At 38.3% G+C, this 24,039-nt stretch overlaps 1 protein-coding gene across 1 annotated transcript in view; it reads left to right on the forward strand.

Moving 5' to 3' along the window:
- The window catches only part of ryr2 (ryanodine receptor 2 (cardiac)), a 250,576-nt gene that overhangs the window by 182,124 nt on the left and 44,413 nt on the right, over positions 1–24,039 (forward strand). The window contains exons 72-85 of the mRNA XM_015379302.1: positions 62–154; positions 270–440; positions 2,409–2,468; positions 2,604–2,738; positions 4,173–4,285; positions 6,662–6,758; positions 6,853–6,959; positions 9,214–9,265; positions 9,380–9,427; positions 9,512–9,611; positions 10,939–11,018; positions 11,405–11,481; positions 13,122–13,195; positions 23,553–23,633. Coding sequence (XP_015234788.1) covers positions 62–154; positions 270–440; positions 2,409–2,468; positions 2,604–2,738; positions 4,173–4,285; positions 6,662–6,758; positions 6,853–6,959; positions 9,214–9,265; positions 9,380–9,427; positions 9,512–9,611; positions 10,939–11,018; positions 11,405–11,481; positions 13,122–13,195; positions 23,553–23,633 — 1,288 coding nt within the window. The remainder of the gene's footprint in view (positions 1–61; positions 155–269; positions 441–2,408; positions 2,469–2,603; positions 2,739–4,172; positions 4,286–6,661; positions 6,759–6,852; positions 6,960–9,213; positions 9,266–9,379; positions 9,428–9,511; positions 9,612–10,938; positions 11,019–11,404; positions 11,482–13,121; positions 13,196–23,552; positions 23,634–24,039) is intronic.

The following is a 24,039-nucleotide window of genomic DNA, read 5'->3' on the forward strand; positions in this document are numbered from 1 at the left end:
CAATCAGCAGGTGTTTTATATTTCAGAGAATCCAGCATGACTGTTTGGTTTTTATCTGCAGAACTTTAAGAGGGAAGAGCAGAACTTTGTGGTCCAGAATGAGATCAACAACATGTCATTCCTCATCTCTGACACCAAGTGCAAGATGTCGAAGGTATGACACACACACAACCGGTTTTATGAATTACCGGTAATATAGAACCATCAGCATCAGTAATTACCACCATGAAAGTAACTTAAAATCCGCTCTTCCTCTGGTTACGCCTCAGGGAATAGTTTCAGACCAAGAGAGGAAGAAAATGAAGAGGAAAGGGGATCGATACTCGACGCAGACCAGTTTGATCGTGGCCACTCTGAAACGCCTGCTGCCTGTAGGACTGAACACCTGCGCTCCAGGAGAGCAGGAGCTGATTGCTCTGGCTAAGAGCCGATTCACTCAGGTAGAGAAACAACGAGGATGAAAAGACAGATTAGGACAGACTCTCAGACTCAGAACCCAGGGAGTAATGCTGTGGTTGATACTGTAGCCTGCTGGTGAAGATTCTCAGTTATCCAGGCCATAGTCATTCCAAAAAAGTAAAAAAAAAAAATCAATCCACTGGACTTTGTTTTCAAGCCTGAAGACGTTTCTCTTTCCATCCAGGAAGCTTTTTCAATTCAAAATGCATGTTTTCTAAGCTAAAACAAGCCTTTACTTCGGTCGACTCTATAAAGCCTGGAACTTAATACTATTTCTTATGTTGAATTGAAAAAGCTTCCTGGTTGGGAAACATGCTTCACAAACCGAGCTTCAACTGAAATATAAAACCTCTAAAAAAAACCAAGATTTTTAATTCTCACTTTTTTTTTCTTTTTGTGTTTATGTTTATTTTTTAGGAAAACCCGTTTTTATTTACCATTTTAAAACTACATGATCTGAAAATGTGGAATGTTGTTGGAAATGTTTTAGAAATTACAGTTTGTAAAGAAAATACCGCATTTATAATCGTCCAACTAAAACTTCCTGTAGAGGTGATTGTTTGCCACAAACATCCAATAAAGGTTCCATTAAGCCACTCTAAGGCACTGGGGTCAACTTCCTGCTTGCTTTATTTAGGGGAGGAGCCAAAATCAATGACGTCTGAAGCCTCGCTACCCCGCCATACCACCTAACCGCTTCAGGAAGTGGTTCAGATCGCCCCGAACTTCAGCAGGCATTTAAACAGCCTCAGTGTTCAGTCAAGATGTGGGAGTTTTTAGGAGAGTTTGGATAGATTCTAAGAATAGATTGGTTGGAAAAACAATTAATCTAGTTGGTTAAAGCTATTTTGGTTAGATTAAACAATATAATGATCAAAATCTGAGCAAACCACTGGTTACAGCTGTAACAGTTAAACGTTACAGTTACAGTTGTTAAGTAGTATTGCTGTCTAGTGAGCAGTTACAATTTCTAGTGTCGTCAGCTGTAAGACATTGACTTCCAATCCAGAGGTTGTTGGTTTGAAACCCACTTTAGACTTTTGAAAGTTGCAATAATACTTAGCAAGTATTTTGGCCAAGTACAAATATGGATTGGGTAAAAACTCTGTCAAATTAGATTACCGGTAGTTGGTTTAGCCAAAAGATTGGTTGAACACATAACTTTCAACCTGATTAAAACCAAAAACTGTGGAAAAACTATAATGTTTGAAAAGAAATGACTAAAACCTTTATTTTTGCTCATCATTGTCCAATTTGCACATGTTCACTGCTTAAGCTTATTTCACTAAAATGGCAGAAAAACAGTGAACCTTAACCGATTGTTCTCTTTATACACCAACAAAATTTACAAAAGATTTTATTAACCACACCAATAATTAACAATTTGAAAGGAACTTAAATGAAAAAAAGAAGAAAAACAATTGCAAAAAATCACAGATTACTAACTGTAGTTCTGCTTCCCACCAGTAGGTGGTGACATGTTCACATGAAGTTTCATGAACCCAAACGGTTCAATGAGGCTTCATCTCCCCATCACTACTTTTCATCCAGAAATTACAGAGTTCAAACTTTCCTTTTTTCTTTCTGCTGCATCTCTGGTAAAAACCAGGGGCCCCAAAATGCCTGCTGGTCCTTTCCCAGGCCCCCGCAACTAGAGAAAGTGGACTGATCCACATTACTTCCTGTATTATGAAAAATCGATAAATAAGAAAAAATAATCAAACAAAAGATAATTAGGACCAACAACAAATAACCTGCAAATAAACTCTGTAAATAAATACAAAATATAAATTTAAGAATAAACTAACAAAATTCACATAGAAAAAAAAATAAAGAATAAATAGTTCCAACACTTTCACTGTGAAAAAATGTTTAACTCAGACTTTTACAGCTTTGAATTACATAAACCCTGGTGACATTATCATGAATTGTGAAACTTTTGTGAACAGAAAGACACGGAGGACGAGGTTCGAGAGATCATTAGGAACAATCTCCATTTGCAAGGGAAGGTAAAAAAAAAAGAATTTTTTTTTTCTTTGAATGTTGAAAATATAAGTTTGTTTTCTGTAAGAATTAATATTTAGTCTATATTGAACCATTCAAGTTTTCAGTGTTTGCCTGTTTTTGTTTTCTTTTTGGAGCAGCTGGAGGATCCAGCTATTCGCTGGCAGATGGCTTTGTACAGAGACCTCCCTAACCACCATGAGGACACATATGACCCAGAGAAGACTGTGAAAAGAGTCCTGGACATTGCTCATGTCCTCTTCCACCTCGATCAGGTTTGAATAAGTAGACTATATGTGTGTGTCTCTGATCTAGTAGAGGTTTCTGTGTATTAAAACATGCAAATTTCCTAGCACACGCAAAGCTGATCTACTAACTACATCCATGGATTATTGCATCTGCTAAACAAACAACCCCACAGGCGGCTATACATTTAGCAAGTTTGGAGTTTGCCTTCATGCATGCCCTGAACATATGCTGGTCTTCAAAACATGCAAAACACTGGGAGCAGGATATAGAATGTTACTTACTACCTGCAAATGGATTTATTAATTAATTTTTTGGTGTGGTTGCATCAATAGATATGATAACGGTAATAAAACACATATTATCCTGATTTCTTTTAGCTCTTTTACATACATTTATTTTTTATCATATAGAAATCATCACTTATGCAAGGCTGCCGTCTTCGCCCGAGTCTCTACAAACAACGAAATATCACAATTATAACCAAACTTTCTAAATGTAACGGGTGCCGCCATGTTGGTTTGTTTGTTTATCTCTAGAGAACGGTAGTACCGTAGATCGCCACTAGGAGGCGAGGAACTGCGCTAGCGTGGTGTGTAAACAGTTGTAAGGAACCAAGCTCGGTGTAACTACCAGATCTGCTTGGGTCCTGCTTCATGCCAGTGACATTATGCTACATGATTGGCTGAATATTCCCACATGATGTCAAACAATGTGGATGCCCAGACAGCGATAATAACATCACGCAGCGTTCGTGTGCCGAGTCGGGAGCATCGATAGCGTTAGCGTGTCTAATTACCGATGAAATTTTACCTGATCGATAAAAAAACAGAAAAAAATCTGTTTCTAGTGAACAAAGTTACTGTTTGTTTTCTACAAGTAAAATAACTTTTTTATTTGTCTAAAATCCCTATGAAAGTCATTTCTAAGATGTTCCATTTGTCCCTCCTGCCCTCAGATCTTAATAAAAAGAATAAAAATATGCTGAAAGTTTTCTTGTCATCTTGTTAATTAGCAGAGCTCAGTCATAGAACGCAGTACTTTCTTTCAAGACTGACAATGATTGTTTTCTACTTTCGGCTAATTTAGATCGTTAGTGAAATGTAAAACAATAGCAAATATAGGGAATAATACTGTATGTTGAAACTCCAAAAGACATTTGATCCTTAATAAATGTGTGCAATACAGTTTGTCAGAGTGGAGTTTCCATATATTGACGTTATATTATAGATGTTGGGAGTTAAAAACAGAAACAAAGCATTTCCTTTAGACGAGGGGCCAATTAAGATCAAACTTTAACTTCCTTCACTCAGTTTTGCACACATTTCAACAACAGCTGACCCCCCCCGCCCCCCATGGCATGATAGATCTCCTTATCTGGGACGTTAGTAGATCAGGGCCTTCATGTGTAACAATGGATGTAACACTTTGTTTTATTCTAAGTAGGCGTGTCTCTGTTTCAGGTGGAGCATCCTCAGCGCAGCAAGAAAGCGGTTTGGCACAAGCTGCTGTCTAAGCAAAGGAAGCGGGCGGTGGTCGCTTGTTTCAGGATGGCACCGCTATATAACCTGCCAAGGTATGACCTGCAAGTTCACCATCCTTAATGGAAACATTTTTAACCTACCCTAACTTAACCTGAAAAAAATTACAGTTTATTTTGTAATTCAGGCATCTGAGATGTAGAAACAGGATCAACCAGCCTAATAAACCTTTAAACAAATCAAGTCCACAGAGCAAATGTTGTATAGCTAGCAGCGCCAGAGTGTTCATAACCGTCTAAAGGCGGGAATTCGCTGTATGATATTTTATATATTTTAAATCATTGCACGCAGCTACAGCTCAATCTGCATGATGGAACCGTAGGGTTTAAAAGTTCACAGCTTTGCATATTTGTTCTTCCACTGTACGGCCCGACGCTCTGATGCGATCTACCTGCTGACACTGTACGTACAAAACACACGTCGGAATCAGCGGTGAGAGATGGCGCTGGTTAGACTGCACAATCAGAAATAATAATAGGAAGAGCTCCCAGTGAGCGAGGTTCGGGTACATCAGCTTGTGAGGGATTTGCACAAACCAGCCAGAAAACCAGTTCAAAAAAGGACTTAATTTATTTTTTTAAAGTTTTTAAAAAAAATTATAAACTGGGCCCAAAAACAAAGGTCAACAGAACAGACTTCAATTTAGGTTCTAACATAAAGAACTAAAGCTCAAACTGACCTATCAAACAAAACATGAGGGAAACTTAAATAGTGGCTGATCAGACCACTGCTGAAACACGAGGGGGATAACTGACCGACAATCTAACAAACAAATAAACTTAATTAAACTGATAAATACTGGCCAGAAACTAAGTACTTTTTTAATTTAACAAATTATTAAAAGTACCCAAAACTAAGAATATCAAAACAAATTATAAACAAATTTGCCCCTCCCATTACAACAAATGGTGCGACCCGCTGATTAGCCGACCAATTGAGAGGAAAGCTGGAGCTCATTGCAGCAGCAGATCCAGAGGAACCTGAATCAATTTTAACAAAAATCTAACAACCTGACAAAGTCAATAAAATGTTCTGCAATAGCTAACTTAAAGTCAGGCTAATGAAAATATTTGAAATGTGCAACTCATTTTGAAAATGAAAAATCTAAAAGTTGCCACACAGCTTTAGAGTGTGACAGCGGTCTGTCCCGCAGCTCTGCTTCCACAGCAGGATTCACTCACAAAAACCCCATAACAGCTGATTTTCTCCTGACCTTTCCATTCCTGATGGGGAGGTGGTCGTTAGAGGCTAATCACGCCTCGCCGGAGTCGTTAGAGGCTAATCATGCCTCGCCGACACACAGTGAGGCTGAAAGTCGGCCTTCTACAGCAGATACATCTGTACAAAAACAGCAAAAAAAACAATCAGGATCACATCAAGATACCAAGGATAAGTATAAATTCCTTAAACAAAACTGTAACAAGTTGATGAAAACTTACATTTTTGACTATAAAATGTATAATATAACATTTAGGTTCATTTTCAATCTTCTCCATGCAGAAATAATATGCTCCTATTTTAGGGAACATTTGATATCAAGATTAGATAATCACGTTTATCACATTATTTCCAAATGTTTCTTTTGAAACAGAAATTTCAGAATAAATGACTGTTTCTGGAAACTTTTTTCTAAACTTAAAATTGGAGTTTATAGTTGATAATATTTTGACAAAATTATACCTAAAGGAAAAGTGTCCACTAGGCGCTTAAGAAAGAAGAAGCTTATGAATTAGCTACTGATTTAGCATTAAACTTTAAACAAAAGGCATCCTGATGAAGATTAAAGGGAAGTTTGAAATATTTTTAAATTTGACCTTGAATAAAAAGCGATAAACTATGATGAGCCTTAATTTACCTGCAGACGTTTACCTGCATTTCAGAACGAAACCCTGCAAAATATCAATAAGCTAATGTTAACAAAGTGTATCTGTTACAACTAATTATCGAGAAAGGCAAAAAGATCCCGCAAGAATCTTCTTTTTTCCTTTTCTATTTTTTCCAGTATTTNTATATATATATATATATATATATATATATATATATATATATATATATATATATATATATATATATATATATATATAGTTTCCTGGAGTCTAAGGGGTTAATTAGAGCATCAGGAAAGATTTGATTACCGTTAGATTTAAATATTTCACTTTTCCAACAATACTCTTATTTTTTGCCTTTTTTTTTCATTATTTGCAAGAAAAATTCTTCTAAGCTACCATAATTAAAATACATGTTTGAACTATTTCACTCTATGTTTAATGAGTTTATAAAACAAAAGAGAATCTCTAAAATGCGCAAAAATATTTAAAGAAAACCGTTTAAAAAAGGGGCAGAAGTGCACTTAATGGGTTGTTTTAAGTAGTTATTCTCTGAATAACAGTAATTTCTCTTCTTCATAACAGGCACCGAGCTGTAAACTTGTTCTTGCAAGGCTATGAGAAGTCCTGGATCGAGGCAGAAGAGCATTATTTTGAAGACAAACTCATTGAGGACCTTGCTGTAAGATCGTGGTTATTAAGGTGGAAATCCTCTGATCCAAATGAAGTCATAATAAAGAAAAATCTATTTCTTCTGTGTTTTGGTCTGACTGCAGAAAGCAGGGGAAAGAGAGCCATCTGAGGAAGAGGAGGGTATCAAACGGATCGATCCACTCCACCAACTTATCCAGCTCTTCAGTAGAACAGCCCTCACTGAGAAATGGTGGGTTCATGTAAAAATCTGCAACCTTTCCATAAATCAAGCATAATTATTATTATTTTTTTTGTTTCAAATCAACAAAGTTTATTTAAATTGACATTTAAATTAAGTTGATTTAAATGCATTGTTTTTATGTTTAGCAGGGTTTATTTATCAGTTTTCTTGGTGACCTTAAACTGTTTCTGTTTCATTTTATCAGAACATTTATCATTTGCTTCAACAAACAAAAGCAACAAAAATCAAGGGTTGAAGTGATGAAGTTATATAATCTCATCCCTCAGCTCTGTCATGCGGTCATGTCTTCTCTTGCTGGACTAATTTTGAAACATTTTTATGCCGTCACATTTATTTCAAAACGCCCGCATGCAGAATAAACATACTTGCTTGACTGGTAAACTACTTCTGCGTATGATTTATTTACCACCGCACAACAAAATCACACATGCGAGAGAAACTGCCGCTTCCAGAGGTGAAAATCGCTCTTTGCGCTCGGGATCTCACAGCGAGCGTGACTTTTTATCCAGCGGTCACGATCGAGCACAGGTGTGCTATTTTCTCCTCGTGTGAAGAAAAATGTGTTTTGACAGGTTGGGTGGAGACAAACCTCTTCTGTGAACCTCCTCCTGATTGGGCCTTGCAAACAGGATCTCACAGAGGATAGCATCAGGAAGCCTTAATTCCTGTAAGCCTGGCTCCAAGGTGGTCCGACAGAGTATTAGGGCCAGGCTTGAGATTTTTGTTTATCTATTTCGAGAATAGAGTAATAAAATTACGAGAATAAAGTCATAAAATAACGAGAATAAAGTTGTAAAATTACGAGAATAAAGTCGTAAAATTATGAAAATAAAGTCATAAAATTATGAGAATAAAGTTTCAACGAGAATAGTCATAAAATTACAAGAATAGTCATAAAATTACGAGAATAAAATTCAAACATTATGAAAATAAACTCACAAAATTACGAGAATATAGTCCTAACATTATGAGAACAAAGTCGTAAAATTACGAGAATAAAGTCGTAAAATTACGAGAATAAAGTCATAAAATTACAAGAATAAAGTCATAAGATTACGAGAACAAAGTCACAATGAGAATAATCATCAAATTAAGAGAACAAAGTTGAAATATCAAGAGAATAAATTTGTAAAATTACGAGAATAAAGTATTTTATAACAACTCTTCCAAGAAGCCCTTTCTTCCCTAAAGTGAGGAATGTGAAGCATCATGTGAAGTTCTATTTTAGCATCGGTTTGACAAATTTAGGAAATCTTTAAGCAGCAGCATCAAACTGGGCAGGATGTCAAAGTGGACTCAGGTTGCTGATTGGTGGTGCTGGGCGGAGCTCCAAGCTTTCTTTCTGAAACGGGTTGTTGTATGATGACTTCATTCTCGTAATGTTACGACTTTATTCTTAAAATACAAAAAATAAAAAAATCTCTAGCCTAGCCCTAATACTCCGTCATAAAGGTAGGGACCAGTGTAAAGTTCTGCAGTTATCTGGTACCATGTCTTGTCTCCGTTCCTCTTTGAGCCTGCCTGTTTCCAGCTGAGCGTGTCTGTCTGAGCTCGCTGCTGGACTCATAGAACTCTGAACCTGCCTGAACGCTTAGAGGATTCCTGGAACCCTGGATCTATCTTTTCCTGTTTGGATCGGAATCCCTGGTTGGGTTACAAGCTTCTGGATCTCAGAACTGTCCGGTTCTGACCTGTTTCTCTGACCTGGATCGGTCTCCTCCATCTCGTTGGCGGTCCATCGGCTGGATCCTGCCTTCCTTGGAGAGGATGGACTGAACTGTTAAACCAGAGTGTCAGTGATTGGTTGCGCCCCGCCCCCCTGCAGCTGCTGCTGTCCGCTTATCCTCAGCAGCCTGTGTTTCTGTTCTCTGTTTTATTATTTTTTTCCTGTTACCAAACGTTTTAAAAGTTCCCATCGTCCAACTGGCCTTGAATACTGGGTCCATCGGTCCCATTTAATGACAATAATTGTCGTTTGACTTTGAAATATTTCCTTTTTTTGTACTTCATTGCTGTTTTTGGTTTTGAATTAGGTCCATTTCTCAATATTTCCCACAATCCTCTTGGATTATACCCTGCTTCCCTTTCAAAAAAACTGTCTCTATATATTAACTGGTAGTTTTTTGTTTCTGGCCTTGAATAGAAGCTGCAGTGTTTAAAAGTCCAACAATCAGGTGATTTTTGTAGTTTTGATTGGATGAATAAAACGTTGGTGGTATTTAGTTTCTCTTTTCTGTTGCAGCAAACTGGATGAAGACAACCTGTACATGGCTTATGCTGACATCATGGCTAAGGTACCAGCACCTCTATCTCTGAACACACAAATTTGCTGTTCTTATTGTTTTTGTTTAAATATTTTTTATTGAAGATTTTAATTAAATGTTTCGTTCCTTGCCTCCTCCCTTTAGAGTTGCCATGATGAAGAAGATGAGGAAGGAGAAGTAAAAAGCTTTGAAGTAGGCTATCACTCACTTGTTCTTGGAACGTTTTGTGACATTCTCAGGGCTGACTGCATATATTTTCCTGCTTTAACGAACTAGGAGAAGGAGATGGAGAAGCAGAAGCTGCTGTATCAGCAGGCCCGACTGCACGACCGTGGAGCTGCAGAAATGGTTCTCCAAACCATCAGCGCCAGTAAAGGTGGGCCCCAACCTGAAGAAAAACTAAATGACAAAAGTCCAATATTAGTAGCCTAGTAAACTAGCCCCACCCACCAGCGGCCAAAACCATTTTTCCCTGCGAGTGGTCTAGCCTCGATCAATGCCCCAGGCCCTAGAACTGGCTGGCCAATCACAACGCAGGGATGTCTTTTGAATTTCTGGATGCAAAGTGGGCAGGGTTTTGAGGGCGTGACGACAAAGCTGCACAATGCTGGGAAAAGCATAACAAGGAAGATGGCACCAACTATTGAACAGTTCTCCTTTGACTCAGCTTTGGAATCAGCTTTGGAAGGATTAGACTTGGAGTTTTCATTGAAACGTGAGCAGGAAGAGGCTCTACGCTCATTCATTTTTAAGAAGGACATATTCGCTGTTTTACCAACAGGCTGTTTGTTTACACTCCCCCACCAGCTTTCTGTCGCGCTTACTACGACACAGTCAGTTGCGCTTATTGGTCAGAGCGTTGGCCAATAGGCACAGACATGGTTTAAAAAACAACAATTTTATCAACAATCTTCTGATGTCTCTTTCATCGGAGCCAGACTAGATTACACATTTAATCTCACATTAAGTCTGGTTTATCAGGCTACCATAGTAGAACTGAAAACTGAATGTTCTGTCGACCCTATATGGAGATAATGTTTTTTAAAACGGCAAAGTTTTGATGAAAGAACAGAGAAAGTAAGGCAGGGATATTGAGAAGCTTGCATGAAGTTCTAGTTTGGACCTTCTGAGCAGCTGTATGCTCCAGCACCCAGCAAGGAATGCTAAGAAGGCCTGGAACTCTGTACCGCCACTTGGCCCAAAGGCCCAAGCTGCTCCCTGATGGTTCCCACTGTGGGTAATGGGCCCATGTTGGGGGAGGGGGGGGCTTGTGTCTATCGTTCGAGCTTAGCCCAGTGGGGTCCTGCCGACGCTGATCTAAGTATCCTACCCATAGGCCTTTTCTCCAGGATGAGCGACCCTGAGGGGAACCTTGATTAGTCATCACGAAGGATTTATGAATCGCTCTTTGTTTGATTCGTCACCAACCACCTGTTTAGATTGAAAGTTTAGCCGTTTAAACAACAGCCGTCCCAGAAGTACGATCCATCCACAAAACATAAGTGGGTTTATTGTAGTGGTCCTAATTAAAACTTAATTTAGCAAAAATACATAGCAGATCTGTGGCAGAAGCTGCTAAGTTTGTTTGCCCATCAGAGCACTAGTGAACATTAATGCCAGCTGGCACTGAGTTATTTATTTATTATTTTTGCCTGAAAACCGTCACATCCAAACTAATGGAGACCTTTTAATTTGTGCTCCAGGTGTTATGGGCCCTATGGTTGCTTCCACTCTGAAGCTGGGCATCGCCATCCTCAATGGAGGAAACTCTACTGTACAGCAGGTAAACACTGTGTGACGACAAAACTCTAACTGACATAACTCTACATTTTAAAACAGAATAAAGATCTTTTATAATAAAACGTTCAACTTCTTAGATGTAGATGTCAGGATTCCAAGATCTATGCCCGAACCACTTTTTTTCTTTAAAGCAGCGCTAGACAATTTTCATTTTGTTATGCTATTGTACATAACTGTATGTATTTATTTATTTATGAATTATTTTTTTTCCTGGATGGGATGCGAAGCGTCTTCGAACATGGAAACTGGAAAATTCAAGTGGATTGTTTTTTTTTTTACTTTTTTACTATGTTCCACTCGTTCCTCTGTGTTTATTATCCGTTTAAATCTTGCAATACTGTAGGATCTTAACAAGTTTTTCTTCAACAGAAAATGTTGGATTATCTAAAGGACAAGAAGGATGTTGGCTTCTTCCAAAGTCTGGCTGGTCTGATGCAATCCTGCAGGTGAGGATAGAACGACTAAATCAATGAAAATGCTGATTTCCCCAAGTCTAAAACTGGATGATTTGGAAAACCTCTGGTTTGTCCCTATGAGCCTAAGTTAGAGTTTTTATTGGACACTGCATCCTTCCATCCATCCTGGTGTTGGCCTCTATTGACCTTCAACCCCTTTGCTGCTCCAGCTCTGAGTATTAACAGTTAAGCTTTCATTCTATTGCAAAGTAGATTTTATTTACTTGAAAAAGCTTGAAAAGCATAATTTTTCAAATTCATACCTATTTTACAACACGTTAAATGCAGTCAAGCTGCAAAAATATAAAGTTTTAAGACAATCTGTTTTTATAATTGTTTGTTTTTATTTTAATTTTTTTTTAAAGAATTCACATTTAGATGGTATTACTGCAGCTCACTTGTCCCACCTCTCCCACCAACATGGTGCAGATTAGTAGGCAATGTTTTTAGATAATTAGGCTTTTTAATTGATTATTGAATGAAATTATAATAAACATTTTGTATTTCATAATTGATATTCCATTTGTGTTTAAAGTTATTACAGGAAAGTTCAATCTTCTATATTTTTGATGACATAAAGTAACTGCTTTGTTACTCTGGCTACTAATCAGTTAGTCATTTTGTGTGAAATGATCATTCTAAAAAGAAAATGATTTTTTTTCTTCCAGATATCAGGAATTCATATTCAGTATAACTGGTATATATATCAAAACAGCTTGCCATAACTTCTTGTAACTGTGATAAGATTATGGGTTTATTTCTTTAATGGTAGTAGATAAATGTATGGATTAGGTGAAATTAACTGTCAGCAGGTGAAGATGAAGAATAAAAACGTTCTAACAGGAAGAATCTGTTCATCATCTCATGGGTTCCTCCTCAGCTTCATTCCATCTTCTTTTACACAGTAAATACTGTCCGTTTCCAGCTGCTTGGGATGTTATCATCAAGCAACTATTAGTCCCATAGATGGCTTCAGATTCTGCGTGTAGACTGAGTAGGTTTCTATCACAGAGTGAAGTCAGCCCCCTCCCCCGCTCAGAGTTTATTAATCTATGTGTAATCTACAAATGATTTCAGTAGTTCCTCATTTACTTATAAAATAAATAAATAAAATTAAATTATCTGCATCTCGCTCATAGTAAACAAACCAAAAACAAATAAGTCTCATATCCTGTCAACTGAGTTGTAGAATCCTCTCCTTAAAAATATTTATTCTCGGTGAATTACAGCCAATCGCTTTTTGATAGGATCCTCGTCAAACGGCCTTGCAATGTTTGTTTTTAAAGGGAATTATTTTGTTTTTCTTATGCACAAAACTACCAAAAAAATTCTGACTGAATCAGGAAATAAGGCAGCGTGATTGGCTGTAAGGAGAGCGGAGCCAATGGAGTTTACTGAGGAAAACCTGCTGCTGACCGGGTTAGCTTGGGGAGGATGTTACTATGGCAACAGAAGCAGAGGATGAGGAAACTCTTTGTGAAACAGAAAACGTTTTGATTTTTCCCAAAACTAAGTTTTCTGTAAACCTGCTTTTTGAAACTTAATGTACTTCTGGATTAAAGGTATAATACACAGAGTTCTGGACGGCCGGGAGACACGGTTGTTTCACAGACCCGTTTGTTTTGTTCCAGTGTCCTGGACCTGAATGCATTCGAGAGGCAGAACAAAGCAGAGGGACTGGGGATGGTGACAGAGGAGGGATCAGGTAAGCAGGGACATGCTTCCACAATAAAGACTGTTTTACTGCTTAACTTATTGCAAAAGTCTTTAAAAAAAAAAATTTCCCTTTTTATGAGAAATATTAGCCCCACTTGGGACTAAATGAACAATTTTTTTACTCTGATATAAAATGTCTCCAGGTACTTTTAAATACCTAAAATGTCTCCTTAAATTGTTTTCTTTGAGACAGCCTGACCTGTTTTCTGATATTTATCATTTTGGTGACAGAAGAAGTCTGCATGTTGGAGTTTTATCACATCATAGTTTTTAAGCTTTCTGTTGGGTTTGGATCCGCTAACATGTAACCTGTAGATTCTATTATAACAGAAATACAAGCTTGAAGTTTTTCAGATCCGAAATCCTCTTTACCATCACCCTAATCTTTATTTCCCTCCCTGGAGATTCAGCCTGAGCTATTGGAAAGTAAAACTTCTTCTGATCAGAAACAAACATTGATTCATTTAAATAAATATTGCCAAAGACGCTGAGACTCAGTGATTGTGATGCTTTAAAAATACTTCCCATGAAAAACCAAAAACGGATCCTGCAGGCGTGTTTCTCTTACATCATTGGGACCGACGGCTCTGGCGGCTGCCCATCGGGACAAATGCGGTTTTAGGGTGAGGTGTTTGGTTTAGGACTCAGTGTGACTGAGGTTTAGATGAAGTATGAACCTGTAAGGTTGGGCTCAGGGTAAAGGTCATGGGAAGGCTGTAGATTAGAAATGAATGAAAGTCAGTGGAAAGTCCCCATGTGGATAGAGAAATGCGGTTGTATGCTTTGTTTTTGTGTTTTTGAACATTTTTACTATTTTCTTTTATAAACCAAGCTGAATGAAATGAGGTTGACCAGCGATGGTTGCATAGCAACCAGCAGAGTGATTTAGCCAGTCCCTAAATTAGTTTGACAAAGAAAAACTTTATTTTGAGGGGTTTTGTGATTTACAAACATATAAGATTTAAACAGGTGGGACGCTTATTTAAATATATATATATTTAGCTGAAGATGATTAATCTTGAAATAAAAAACTCTTTTAAAAATAAACATACAACCCAACACATCCGTCTTTTTTTACGCAGAATTTTTCTTTTTTTTTTTCCTTTTTTGATTATGTCCAGCTAGACAATTCTTACATGTTTTAACTTTATTCAAAGTGATATTTGACAGAAGATTCATTGTTTTCTGGATCTGGATTTGAACAGCTTTTACTCAGAAATCTGAACAGTCTGAAACGATCCAGGAGTCACTCCTGATTAAAACCGGATTTGTGTTATTCTATTTGCTTTTTAATTTTTAATGGATCAAACAGAAGCACTCAGTTTTTCAAAGTTCTTTTCCCTATATGTAATCTTTGCTCCTTTATTTGTGTCTTACTTTCTTTCTCTCTCTTTTTTCCCTTCTGTTTTCCTTTTTCCATTTTTGTTTACTGCACTTTCCTCCCTACCTCAGTCATCACTCATGAGCGTGGTAATTATGCCTTCTGCCATTTTCTTGTGTGTTGGTTGGTCCTCCCCCCCTCTCCCTCCCTCCCTTCCTCCCTCCCTCCTTCTCTCTCTTTCTTTCTCCACGGCTGGTTTGGTTGTGTCCAGTTCTGTCCAGGTCCTGAGTGCAGACGTCCAAACTGTGTCCTTTTTTAGCTGCTCTGTGTTCCTTTTTTGCCTGAACCGTCACCATCCCAACCCCTTTGCTGTTACTTCATCACAGTTTATTCCTGGGCTGGTCTTATTCTTGCTTTTTTGTCATTAGTAAAGACAGAGAAATGAAACTACAGAGAAAAACACTTGATATACATGTATGTAGTTTTCCAATCTGAATTTAACAAAAGTAGATGAAGGGCAAACAGCTTCCCCTCAGGATCTGCACAGTGTCTGGCACATTTAAAAACAACTAATACGAGTATTTATCCTGTCCCACCCTCATTCCTCGCCTCCTTTCTCTCAGTCTTATAGTAAAACCTTGAATCAGTTGGTTGTTTTGTCTCAGTAAGGAAGGTGGTTATCGTGCTGTTGTTATCTGTTGTGAAGTGAACAGTCCCTTCTATGTTTTCAGCCTCTCAGTCATTTCCCAACTCACTCACTTAGGGCTGCAATGAAACCTGCAAGCAGATCAGTCAAGCAGATCCCACTTGCATCTCAAAACAATGGGAAGCAAACGCTCTGCAAATACAAAAAGAACTGCAAAGAGGAAAAATCAAACACAGAAAATGACTAATGGCCCCAAAAAGGAAAAATGCTGCACAGAAAGTAGAGAGCAATATAGTGCAAATAAAAACATCTGCTGCAAATGATGCTAACATAGAAATAAGAAGGTTGTTTTAGATTTTGGAAGTCTGAGATAAAAAAAGAAATGACATTTTTGTAATGTTAGAATGTTAGAAATTTGTTGAGTGCAAATACACAAACTGTTCTGTGAGTCACAAATTAAAAACATTTTACATTCTCAGTTTAGACTCACTTGTACTTAACATTTTGAAGAGGTTTATCTTTTTCTAGTTGTAAACCTTGGGAAAGGAAATTACAATTATAAAACACATACAAAGGAAAACACAGCAAGATGCAAAAATAGCCACAAGCGAAGAGAAGCTGCAGAAACATGAGTGTTGTACTACAGAGGCAGGGCTCCGCCATTTTAACAGCCAGTGCGGTAGTGCACAGCACATGTTGGTCACAACGAGAGTTTAATGAAGTGGTGTTAAATGCATTTATCTCAGGTTTAGATTTCTTATCCACCATTTTTAGGCTTAGCGTTAGCCTTCAATCGGTCCACGGCCGATTGGTTTTCCTCCAAAACGTCGGGTCTGTCAAGCAGCATTTAGGGGTCACTTATGTAATAATAAATTTAGATTAGGGTTTAAATTAAAACTTTGAATCAATTTAAGTTTTGAAATAAAATCATTTTATGAAAAAGTTACACACCACAAGAGGGAGACAAATATACTGGTCCCTAAGCATTAGGGCCTGGCCAATAAAGAAAATAAAGAACAATCCAATGGACTCCGGTTCCAAGTTTGAAGACGTTTCTCTTCCATCCAGGAAGCTTTTTAGATTCAAAATGTCAGAAATGGCGTCGAGTTCCAGGCTTTATAGAGTGGACCAACCAAAGCCTTGTTTTTGTTTAGAAAACATGCAAATTGAGCCGGAGGAGCGGGTCCACCCCTTTTGAATGGGGGTCGTTTGGCTTCTGTGTTAGCCTCCATTGCCCCATACCTGTCTATGTCTCTGAAAGGGGGGTCATTAAAGAGAATTGTTGGTCTCTATCGCTGCATTGAAGGTTTTTTGAAAGCTGGAACCTGAGTCCCCCCCCTCCCCCTGTTTAAGGTTTGTTTTTGTTTCTTAACATAGATGGCTTCCTTCACGCCCCTCTCAAACCACCTGTCTTCTTTGTCCAAAATGTGAACATTCTGGTCCTCAAATGAATGTCCTTTGTCACTGCATTGAACTGCAGACATCACTGCGCTCAGATTAGGTCTGGAGGTTTGGTCTGTAGGATGAACTGGTCTCTGTTTAAGGGGCTGTTTGGTTTGAAATGTTCTGGGATTTTGTGTTTGGAGAAAATCCTCTTGAGTTTTTTAGAGACTCCAGCAACATCTGGGATTGAGATGTTGTTGTTTTTTGACAAATGCCCAGTTTGGGTATCCACAGGTTTGGAGAGCATCTTCTAATTCCCTCTAATGACCCCCTTTCGGGGACACAGACAGGTATCGTGTATTACATGCCCTCATTCCAAAGGGGTGGACCCGTTCATCCGTTTCAGTTTGAATGTTTTCTAAACAAAAACAAGGCTTTGTTGGGCTGCTTGAAAAAGCTTCCTGGATGGGAAGAGAAACGTCTTCAAACTTGGAATCAAAGTCCAGTGAATTGAGCTGATGAGTTGATGATCGTCTTCCCCTAGTGGTCTGGAGCACTTCTGTTATGCGCTGTTAGTTTGCAGATATCCTTTGTTGTTGTCGTTTTTGTTATTTTTTAACTTGCAGCATTTTTCCTTTGCTTTGTTTAGTCCGTTTGAGTGTTAGTCTCATTTTTGTGGTTGTGGTACTTTTTTCTTTGCAGTGCATTTGCATCCATTAGCTGACCGTACCAAACTGATGATGCTGCGGTTTGTGGTGCAGCAGATATTTAGTTCAGCCCTTTTTTTTTTTTATCTGCAGATAAAGATGTGTTTGGATAAACTATCCAGCAAATAGGGATAAAGTCAGTAACTACTTCCTTTAAAAGATTCTAGAAACCTGAACATGACAGTAGATGTCGGCTTAAGGTTGTTTAAAGGCTGTAGGTTGAGCTACTGTTGAGCTTCGTAGGACTGTAGGGTTTTTTCTCTTTCACTCATTCTGTAAACAAGCCGACAAATAAAGCAATGGATAATTGAGAGGCTGTAAAAAGGTGAGGAGGGTAAATCTAAACAGAAACCAGTAGTTGCAGCCCTGTTCATCCATCATCTGCCTCCTTTCATCCATTCTAATCGTTTAACTTTGCTGTTTTTTCCCCTCCACCTTTTTTTGAACTGTGACCTCAGAGTGGTTGTTTGTGGCCACGCTGTTTTCCAGAAGGAACCTTCTGAACTCCTTCTTTTCCACCTTATTTAATGGTTTTAATGGCAAACTGATCCCTGTTGTCAGGATTTAGCTGATGGTTGTGAAATGAATCATTTATAACCTGTTTCTTTCTGGTGTAATAACCTATTCTGACCACATTTGTTTCTTTTCAAGCTTTGGTCAAGATTTTTCCTTCTAAAGTACAATACAAATGTCCATGTGTAATGCTGTTTATGTGTTTAGATTGATTAAGATTATTGGTAGAAAATTAGTTTATATAATTGTTGGTGTGTCAAACTGTTTAAGGAGTCTGTAAAGTCAAAGATCTTTTTTTTTTTTAAACATTCAAGTTATTTTAGATAGTGAACACTGAAAAACCTTCATATGGTTTAATCTCTGTGTTTGGAACAAAACTGAAAGTTCTTTAGATGATCGCAAAGCGCATCTGACCTTCCTAAAAATAAAGCTCAAAGGGCCTGATCCTTAGCGAAGTTTGCATATTTCAAAACTCATACAAGCCTTGATTATGAGTGCATATTCTCATCAACAAAAGAAAACATTCTAATATAAAACCGCGCAAATCCCTCACACTAAGCATGCTTTTAGCGACAGTGGAGAGGAAAAACTCTCTTTGAACAGGAAGAAACCTCCAGCAGAACCAGGCTCAGTGTGAGCGGCCATCTGCTGAGGCCATAGAAAAAGAAGCATAGATACAAAAGGCAACTGTCAACCAGCTCCACAGGCGGCCCCGTCCAGGAAACACACAGCCAGGCAGACGAGCTCCGAGCCAGCTCCCATGTCAGAGGATGAAGAGAGCACATCCAGTTAGTCACAGTCAGAGAAACAGGACTACACTGAAAAATAGGTAAAGATCCAATGTCTATAAACATGTAAACACATTTGGACTTTCGGAAAAAAAAAAAAGAGTGGAATAATCAGTGCTTTAAGTGGGGGGAAAAAGGTAGTCAGTCAATATACTGATACTACCAGATGATGTCATCAACTATAGCACAAGAAAAGCACATAACACACATAACAATGTGACAGACATTTCAGCAGAGGGTCACATCGGAGGCGGAGTCACATGAAGTCAATCTGAGATATTGAGACATTAGTTGTGTGATGAGTGTGTTCAATATGTCCGTAAACGCTGACCACAGGCAATGACCGTGATAAGATGGAAGTTTATCAACAGTTCTGGGCACATCCACAGATGTTTGCTGGTAGGGGAGGGGGGGAGCACTTAATGCAGTGGGATGACAGACAATCTTTATATGATTACACCAAAAGAAATTAAATGACTAAACTTAAATATTTATAAAAGAGGTGAATAGAATAAAAACAGCCAAAAGAGAACATCACAAAGCCTGGAAGGAGACATTGGTAGGAACCTTGAAAGAGCGCATTGGTTTTTCCTTCCTCAATGTTCTTTATTGGTCTCCACAAGAAGATGATCATGTTTTATTTTATAATAGTAATAAATAATAAAGTAAATAAAGCCAAGCTGCTCACTAGCTGGAAGCCAAAGAACAGAGCAGATAAACACCCAGAGCAGCAAAGCAACTTCACCACAGTTTGATCCAACATCCAGATTTCTACGTTTAACCATTTTAGAGGCTTAAAACTGACGCGGTAGGGTGGATGTTTAACAGGACTCAAATGCAGGGACCCTGAAGCTGAAGTAGTTTCTTGAAGATTTAATAACAAAAAGGGTAACAGAAGCAAAAATCCGCAAAAAAACATAAATTCACAAAAACTAGTGATGTTGTGAGATGAGCCGAGGCTTCGAGGCGTGTATCAAGTAGTGTAGGGGGCGTTGCCACGAGGCGCTTATCGAGGCTTGCTTCATTGGGGGGAGGAGCCCAAATAGATGACGTCCGAAGCCTCGCTACCTCGACATACCACGTGACCGCTTCGGGAAGAGGTCCAGCTCGCCCCGAACTTTGACAGGCATTTAAACAGGATAAGTATTCAGTCAAGAAGTGGGAGTTTGGAGGATCTTGCTCTCAGTTGGATAGATTCTAAGAATAGATTGGTTGGAAAAACAAACCGATCTAGTTGGTTAAAACTAGTTTGGTTAGATTAAACAACATAATGTGAACGAGCCAGTGGTTACAAATTCCAACCCACACTTTTGAAAGTTGCGATAAAGATTTATTTTTTTTGGCTACTGTGACTAAATTGTATTGGTTTGCCATAGTACAAATATAGATTGGGTAAAAACACTGCCAAAGTTAGATTGGTTGGTTTGACCGAAAGAATCATTGAACATATAACTTCCAACCCGATTAAAAACAAAAACCGGGAAAAACTATTATGTTTGAATAAAATGACCAACACCTTTCATTCTGTTCATTGATTTTCATTTTGTTCAGTTTGTACAAACACTTTCACTGTATTCTTGAGCTTATTTCACTAAAATGGCAGAAAAACAGTGATTCGTCACTTCTAAGACATTTTACACAAAAAAAAATCTTTAAAAAACTTTTTATTATATAGACCAATTATTAACAATTTCAGAGGAACTTATATGGGGAAAAAAAAAAGAAAAACACGAAAAACAACAGCAAAAAATCAGATTATATTACTTACTGTATTACTGCACACCATCAGTAGGTGGTGACATGTTCACATGAGGCTTCATGAACTGTGGGATCTTGAAGCAATTAGCCAAACGGTTCAAATGCCTCTTGAGGCTTCATCTCACTATCACTAACAAAAACTGAGAACCAGGAATACTCACAACAAGGGAAAAGGAACCCAGCAATAGTGACTGAACAGGAGGNGGACTACACTGAAAAATAGGTAAAGATCCAATGTCTATAAACATGTAAACACATTTGGACTTTCGGAAAAAAAAAAAAAGAGTGGAATAATCAGTGCTTTAAGTGGGGGGAAAAAGGTAGTCAGTCAATATACTGATACTACCAGATGATGTCATCAACTATAGCACAAGAAAAGCACATAACACACATAACAATGTGACAGACATTTCAGCAGAGGGTCACATCGGAGGCGGAGTCACATGAAGTCAATCTGAGATATTGAGACATTAGTTGTGTGATGAGTGTGTTCAATATGTCCGTAAACGCTGACCACAGGCAATGACCGTGATAAGATGGAAGTTTATCAACATTTCTGGGCACATCCACAGATGTTTGCTGGTAGGGGAGGGGGGGAGCACTTAATGCAGTGGGATGACAGACAATCTTTATATGATTACACCAAAAGAAATTAAATGACTAAACTTAAATATTTATAAAAGAGGTGAATAGAATAAAAACAGCCAAAAGAGAACATCACAAAGCCTGGAAGGAGACATTGGTAGGAACCTTGAAAGAGCGCATTGGTTTTTCCTTCCTCAATGTTCTTTATTGGTCTCCACAAGAAGATGATCATGTTTTATTTTATAATAGTAATAAATAATAAAGTAAATAAAGCCAAGCTGCTCTCTAGCTGGAAGCTACAGAACAGAGCAGATAAACACCCAGAGCAGCAAAGCAACTTGACCACAGTTTGATCCAACATCCAGATTTCTATGTTCAACCTTTTTTGGGGGTTAAAACATTAATTCACAAAAACTAGTGATGTTATGAGATGAGCCGAGGCTTCGAGGCGTGTGTCAAATAGTGTAGGGGGCGTTTCCACGAGGCGCTTATCGAGGCTTGCTTCATTGGGGGGAGGAGCCCAAATAGATGACGTCCGAAGCCTCGCTACCTCGCCATACCACGTGACCGCTTCGGGAAGTGGTCCAGCTCGCCTTGAACTTTGGCAGGCATTTAAACAGGATAAGTATTCAGTCAAGATGCGGGAGTTTGGAGGATCTTGCTCTCAGTTGGATCGATTCTAAGAATAGATTGGTTGGAAAAACAAACCGATCTAGTTGGTTAAAACTAGTTTGGTTAGATTAAACAACATAATGTGAATGAGTCAGTGTTTACAAATTCCAACCCAGACTTTTGAAAGTTGCGATAAAGATTTATTTTTTTTGGCTACTGTGACTAAATTGTATTGGTTTGCCATAGTACAAATATAGATTGGGTAAAAACACTGCCAAAGTTAGATTGGTTGGTTTGACCGAAAGAATCATTGAACATATAACTTCCAACCCGATTAAAAACAAAAACCGGGAAAAACTATTATGTTTGAATAAAATGACCAACACCTTTCATTCTGTTCATTGATTTTCATTTTGTTCAATTTGTACAAACACTTTCACTGTATTCTTGAGCTTATTTCACTAAAATGGCAGAAAAACAGTGATTCGTCACTTCTAAGACATTTTACACAAAAAAAAATCTTTAAAAAACTTTTTATTATATAGACCAATTATTAACAATTTCAGAGGAACTTATATGGGGAAAAAAAAAAGAAAAACACGAAAAACAACAGCAAAAAATCAGATTATATTACTTACTGTATTACTGCACACCATCAGTAGGTGGTGACATGTTCACATGAGGCTTCATGAACTGTGGGATCTTGAAGCAATTAGCCAAACGGTTCAAATGCCTCTTGAGGCTTCATCTCACTATCACTAACAAAAACTGAGAACCAGGAATACTCACAACAAGGGAAAAGGAACCCAGCAATAGTGACTGAACAGGAGGTGCATATATGGGAGAGAGAAACAAAGACCAGGATAATTAGCTAATTGGGAGCAGGTGTGGACAGAGGATTCTAGAAGGGAGCTATGGAAAAGGAGACTGACGCAACAGGGCAAACAAGAAATACCTAAGAACTCAAATACATCCAGAAACACGACAAAATAGGAATTAAAGCAATAAAACTAGAAAAAAAAGAAAAACATGGATCAAAGTGAAACTGAAAACTCAAAAAGAATACTTAAACAGAACCAAAACCACGACAAAAAACACGTCTGGTGTGAACTCAGCATTAGAGTTCACCTTATACTAACTTAGCTCTTAGCTTAACGTAGCTCTAAGCCTTTTGGCCCATTCCTCTACTGAGCTTTGCAGGTTCTTGCTGTCTGGATGTGACTCTTTACTGGATCCCTGTTACATTTCAGCTCTGCTGCTCAAAGCATTTCTCTACGTTTCCTGCCGTTAGAGGTTATTCTCTAACTTCCCCAGATTGAATTCAGCATCTCAGTTATAAAGAATAGCATCTAGAACAGCTGCCTCCCTGGTAGAACTGATCATCTCTGCATTTTGAAAAGAGACCCTTGAACTTTCAGTCCTGTTTCAGACTTTCTGATTCCCTCCTCTGTTCCGGTTCTGTTCACTTTCTACGGATCTGTTGAGGTTTCTGGTTACCTGGTGTCTGGTCCGTCCTTCTTTCTTTGTGCATTTCATGGTTTAGAGCAGCATTTTTACACAGTCAGATTTGCCAGCTTCGGTTTCCTCTGTGGTTTAATCTAAAATTCACGGCAGAGAAGCTAAAACTCAACCCAAAGATAAAATGAACCAAATTTCTGACTGTAAAATGCTGCACTATGTAGACGACACATGAGTTTACCACTTAGTGCGCAGCTGTGCACCTCTCATCCAACGGTGTGAATGTGTGTTTGTGATAGCAAAGATGGACTCTGTGGTGAATTAATTCACTGGTGATATCCTAACATTAGGGACGGTCTTCTAACATGGCCTCACTCTCCATCTTCCTGTTCTTTCTCACATGTTGTCTGCCTCTCTTGTCGTCTCTCTGATCTCTGTGTCTGTAAATATAAATCTGAGTGTGCTCTTAATGTTTGCTCATGCCGCTGTTGTTTGGATGTCTGTGCCTACGCTCGTCCGTGGTTGTGCTTACGTGTTCCCGCATGTGTGCGTGTTTGTTTCTTCTCTTCTGCCAGGTGAGAAGGTCATGCAGGATGATGAGTTCACCTGTGACCTTTTCCGCTTCCTGCAGCTGCTCTGCGAAGGACACAACTCAGGTACTATGTTATCACTTACTGCTGATTATTTCAATCAGGAACATGATTAAAATAGAAATAAAGCTGCATTCAGGTGCAATCAGACAGAACGCCGTGTCGGTCTAGTCACTGTGAAACGCGTCATCAAATAGGAGGAGCTTAAGCTGCGTGAAACGGACATCCCACGTAAAAAAAATTCTCATGAAAATGATCTTTTGTAAAAAATAACGAGATATAAAGGAAAACTCCGGTCAGCAAGGAATAATTAGTGGATCATTATTTATGCTTAAAACTAATACGTTTGCGGTGATTTAATGAATTTAGCGTTAATCAGTAAAAAAGATAAAAATAATAATTTTCGTTGTGAATACTGAGTCTGGGAGGGGCCATTTTTGTCTAAATATAGTAACCCCTCCCTCCTGCCATC

The sequence above is a fragment of the Cyprinodon variegatus genome, unplaced genomic scaffold (genome assembly GCF_000732505.1).
Source record: "Cyprinodon variegatus isolate N-32 unplaced genomic scaffold, C_variegatus-1.0 Scaffold189, whole genome shotgun sequence".
Lineage (NCBI taxonomy): Eukaryota > Metazoa > Chordata > Actinopteri > Cyprinodontiformes > Cyprinodontidae > Cyprinodon > Cyprinodon variegatus.